General features: G+C 54.2%; 1 protein-coding gene across 1 annotated transcript in view; it reads left to right on the top strand.

The window, feature by feature from the left end:
- Window positions 1-4768, top strand: part of ARHGEF10L (Rho guanine nucleotide exchange factor (GEF) 10-like) — a 106192-nt gene that overhangs the window by 1385 nt on the left and 100039 nt on the right. The window contains 5 exon segments of the mRNA XM_009889999.1: window positions 128-213; window positions 334-417; window positions 663-832; window positions 1318-1434; window positions 4312-4420. Coding sequence (XP_009888301.1) covers window positions 128-213; window positions 334-417; window positions 663-832; window positions 1318-1434; window positions 4312-4420 — 566 coding nt within the window.

Raw genomic sequence — 4768 nt, 5'->3', positions numbered from 1 at the left:
TGCTTGTGAGCCTCTGTAAGGGGAGTAGGGGGGGGGGGGGGCCTGGGTGCCCCCGATCCTGGGGGGTTTGCACCCAATCCCGGGGGATTTGCACCCCAGGTGTACTCCCTGCCCCCCTTCCCTGCAGGCTGCCGGTGGGGGTGAGCAATGGGGAGGCCGGTGGAGACCTCCACATCGATGCTCAGACCTGGAAGAGGAAAAGCGGTCGCCGAGGTGGGTTAAAATGCTGGGGAAAAAAATCCCTGCCAAGGCTTGGAAAGGATTTCTCCGTCCTGGCTCGATCCTCCGGTGCTGAATTGAGTCCCTGGGGCGGGGGGGTTTGTTTCCCCAAAGGCGAACGCTTTGAGTTCCCAGCGGTGGAGGACGATGTGATCTACGACGATGTCCCCTGTGAAGCCCTCGATGCCGAGCAGGACGGTAGGGACAGATCTCCCCCTCCACCAATTCCCCAGGGACCGTGAGCCCATTTTACAGCCAGGCAAACTGAGGCACACTCCGGGAAGGAGATGCAAACTGCTGGGATTTGGGAGGGATGAAGGCAGAGGGGTTCCCAGAGGGGTTACAAGACTCTGAGGATTTGGGGCAATCTCCTGTGGGTCCCCGGGGAAGGGAAATTGCCTTTCTGGAAGGAAAAGGAGGTGGCTTTTGCTTGCCAGGCCCAGGGACGGAGCAGAGCCTGATCTACGAGGAGGTGCAGCGCGGCGAGGGGCTGCAGGCGGGTGAGGACTTGGGCTGGAGCTCCAGCGAGTTCGAGAGCTACAGCGAGGATTCGGGCGAGGAAACCAAGCCGGAGGCCGAGCCGGCCAAGCAGCGGGCGTCCTTTCAGCCCAAGGTAACGCATGAATTTATTTTTTTTTATTATTATTATTTTCCTTTTTTTTTTTTTTCTTTTCCTCTGGGTTTGCTTGTATAAAGGCACCGGAGCATCAAGGCCAGCTGCTCCCGCAGATGGCGAAGTAGAGGATGCAGCGGTTCCCGGGGCTGTCCAGTGCAAAACCAGCCTGAAACATCAAGGGGTTTCATTTCTTTCTTTTATTTTTCCTTCCCATCACACACACCACCACCCCCTCCCCCCCCGAGTCCTTTCCTTTTGCATTTCGGCACTGCTGGAGCGCGGCTGCTGCTTTTTCCCACGCTTGCTCCCTTCCCCGCTCGAGCGAAGTCGGATTTGGGGACGACGCTGCCTGTACCATGCTGCTTTGGGATGATTTCTCCTCCTCTTTTTTGTTTTGTTTTTTGGCTGCTTACCTGGATCTCTTCTCTGCCTTCTCTCGCCTCCTCTGCCTCCTCCTCCTGCCTGGTTTGCTTTGGGCTCAGCTTTCTCCAGACCTGAATAGACTAAAGGAGAGATACGCCAGGACTAAGAGGGACATCCTGGCTTTAAGAGTTGGGGGGAGAGACATGCAGGAGCTGAAGCAGAAGTACGATTGGAAGGTACTGTCCCTCCTCCATCCCTTGTCCCTTATCCCCAAAATTTCCTGGGGAGGGGGGGAGGAGAAAAAAACCCCACAACCCTCCCAGAGTTCATCTAGCCTGACTTCATCCCATTTCATCCCCCAGAAGGGAGAAAAAAGAATTAAGCGCCGCAAAACTGCCTCTTGTCCATCTGTCTTGCAGCTCCCCAGCCCGCAGCTGCCCAAATCATTTGCTTTTGGGGGTGTTTTGTTGTTATTTTTGTTGTTGTTTTTTTTAAGGGGCGTTTGGACGAAGCGAGGTTGCCCGCGGGATAGATGGATCTTGAGAAGGTTTTTTTACCCCCTCCCCGATACGGGGTGGAAATCAGGTGGGGAAGGAAATTTTTTTTGGGGGAGGTGTAGAAACTTAGCGCAAAGCCTTTCCCAGCCCCAAACCATCTGGGTTGGCCATTTATGGCCGAGTTTGGGCTGGAAAGGCGCCGCCAATGTCAGCTTGGGCTAAAAATGTGGCGACTTGAGGTGTGAAAGGCCAACACCCCCCCAACCCTTTGCTCTCTTGCGCATCACACTCCGGACAGGAGGAGGGGACGGATGTGCTCACGCCTCCCTTCCCTCCTTCCTCTTTGCTTTCGCTGCATGCTCCTGCTCTGCCCACGCCTGCTTGTCCGCGGCTGTGTCCCTGCAGAGGGAGGAGAGATGCTGGAGCATCCTTCTTCCTCTGCAACATGCCTCCTCTTCCTCCTCATGGGGCTGCGTGGGGAAAACAGGGACGATGCTTGGAGGGGACATCCCCAAGGGGGGATGACACCACTGCATCCGGCTCCGAAACTGGGGGATGATACTCAGAGGATATGTCCCCAAGGGAATGGTACCCTGCATCTGGACCTGAAATGGGGAACGATGCTTGGAGGGGATGTCCCCAAGGGGGTGGCACTGCTGTGTCTGGACCCAAAATGGGGGACGATGCTCAGAGATGTCTCCAAGGGGATGGTGCCACTGTATCTGGACCCAAGATGTAGGACAATGCTTGGAGATGTCCACAAGAGGGTGGTGCCACTGTATCTGCCTCTGAGGGGATGGTGCCACTGTATCTGGACCCAAAATGGGGGACAATGCTTGAAGGAGATGTCCCCAAGGGGGTGGTGCCACTGTACATAAACCCAAAATGTGGGACAATGCTTGGAGATGTCCACAAGAGGGTGGCACTGCTGTATCTGCACCCAAAATGTGGGGTGATGCTTAGAGGGGACATCTCTAAGGGGGTGGCACTGGTGTATCTGGACCCAAAATAGGGGATGATGCTTGGACAAATGTCCCCAAGAGGGTGGTACCACTGTATCTGGACCCAAAATGTGGGACAATGCTTGGAAATGTCCACAAGAGGGTGGCACTGCTGTATCTGGACCCAAAATAGGGGACAATGCTTGGAGAGGACTCCAAGGGGATGGTACCTCTGCATCTGAATCTGAAATGGGCGATGATGCTCAGAGGAATGTCCCCAAGGAGATGGCACCACTATACCTGGATCCAAAATGTGGGACAATGCTCGGAGGTGTCCCCACGAGGGTGGTACCACTGTATCTGGACCCAAAATGTGGGACAATGCTTGGAGATGTCCACAAGAGGGTGGCACTGCTGTATCTGGACCCAAAATAGGGGACAATGCTTGGAGAGGACTCCAAGGGGATGGTACCTCTGCATCTGAATCTGAAATGGGCGATGATGCTCAGAGGAATGTCCCCAAGGAGATGGCACCACTATACCTGGATCCAAAATGTGGGACAATGCTCGGAGGTGTCCCCACGAGGGTGGTACCACTGTATCTGGACCCAAAATGTGGGACAATGCTTGGAGAGGACTCCAAGGGGATGGTACCCCTGCATCCGAATTTGAAATGGGGGATGATGCTCGGAGGTGTCCACAAGAGGGTGGCACTGCTGTATCTGGACCCAAAATGGGGGACAATGCTTGAAGGAGATGTCCCCAAGGGGGTGGTGCCACTGTACATAAACCCAAAATGTGGGACAATGCTTGGAGATGTCCACAAGAGGGTGGTGCCACTGTATCTGCCTCCGAGGGGATGGTGCCACTGTATCTGGACCCAAAATGGGGGACAATGCTTGAAGGAGATGTCCCCAAGGGGGTGGTGCCACTGTACATAAACCCAAAATGTGGGACAATGCTTGGAGATGTCCACAAGAGGGTGGTGCCACTGTATCTGCCTCTGAGGGGATGGTGCCACTGTATCTGGACCCAAAATGGGGGACAATGCTTGAAGGAGATGTCCCCAAGGGGGTGGTGCCACTGTACATAAACCCAAAATGTGGGACAATGCTTGGAGATGTCCACAAGAGGGTGGTGCCACTGTATCTGCCTCTGAGGGGATGGTGCCACTGTATCTGGACCCAAAATGGGGGACAATGCTTGAAGGAGATGTCCCCAAGGGGGTGGTGCCACTGTACATAAACCCAAAATGTGGGACAATGCTTGGAGATGTCCACAAGAGGGTGGCACTGCTGTATCTGCACCCAAAATGTGGGGTGATGCTTAGAGGGGACATCTCTAAGGGGGTGGCACTGGTGTATCTGGACCCAAAATAGGGGATGATGCTTGGACAAATGTCCCCAAGAGGGTGGTACCACTGTATCTGGACCCAAAATGTGGGACAATGCTTGGAGAGGACTCCAAGGGGATGGTACCCCTGCATCCGAATTCGAAATGGGGGATGATGCTCGGAGGTGTCCACAAGAGGGTGGCACTGCTGTATCTGGACCCAAAATGGGGGATGATGCTTGGAGGGGCCATCCCTGAGGGGGTGGCACTGCTGTATCTGGACCGAAAATGTGGGTCCCAGTGCTGCCTCGAGCCTCCCGGTCCCTCTCGTCCCCCTGCCCAGATGACCCAGCTGATGAAAGCAGCCAAAAGCGGCACCAAAGATGGTTTGGAGAAGACCAAGATCGCGGTGATGAGGAAGGTGACATTCCTGCACCGGAAAGAAGCACCAGGTAAGCAGAGAAACCCCCCCCCTTTGCTTTTGAGAGTCAAAAAAAGAGTGCCTTTTTGAGGGTATTTAAAAAAAAAAAAAATCATTATGAATCCTTATGGCTTTTAGCTTTTCCTTTTGCAGATTTATTTTTCTGCATTTTAAGCTCTTTGATTATTTTCTTCTCACTCTTCGCATCCCTGCGCAAGCTCGGTTGGTTTGGCTCTCTCCTTGCTCCAAGCACTCATGTCCCTATAGGGACAGTGACCCCACCACGCCAGCACCCGTGGGTGCCCTCCTTGGATACAGAGCAGGATCTGCCCTGAAATACTAATTTTTGGGGGTGTTTTTGTAACCCTCCTGCTGTCGT

This window comes from Charadrius vociferus, unplaced genomic scaffold (genome assembly GCF_000708025.1).
Source record: "Charadrius vociferus isolate BGI_N301 unplaced genomic scaffold, ASM70802v2 scaffold838, whole genome shotgun sequence".
In the NCBI taxonomy this organism is placed as follows: Eukaryota; Metazoa; Chordata; class Aves; order Charadriiformes; family Charadriidae; genus Charadrius; species Charadrius vociferus.
Note: the sequence above shows the minus strand (reverse complement) of the source record. Positions and strands in the feature narration are given on the sequence as shown.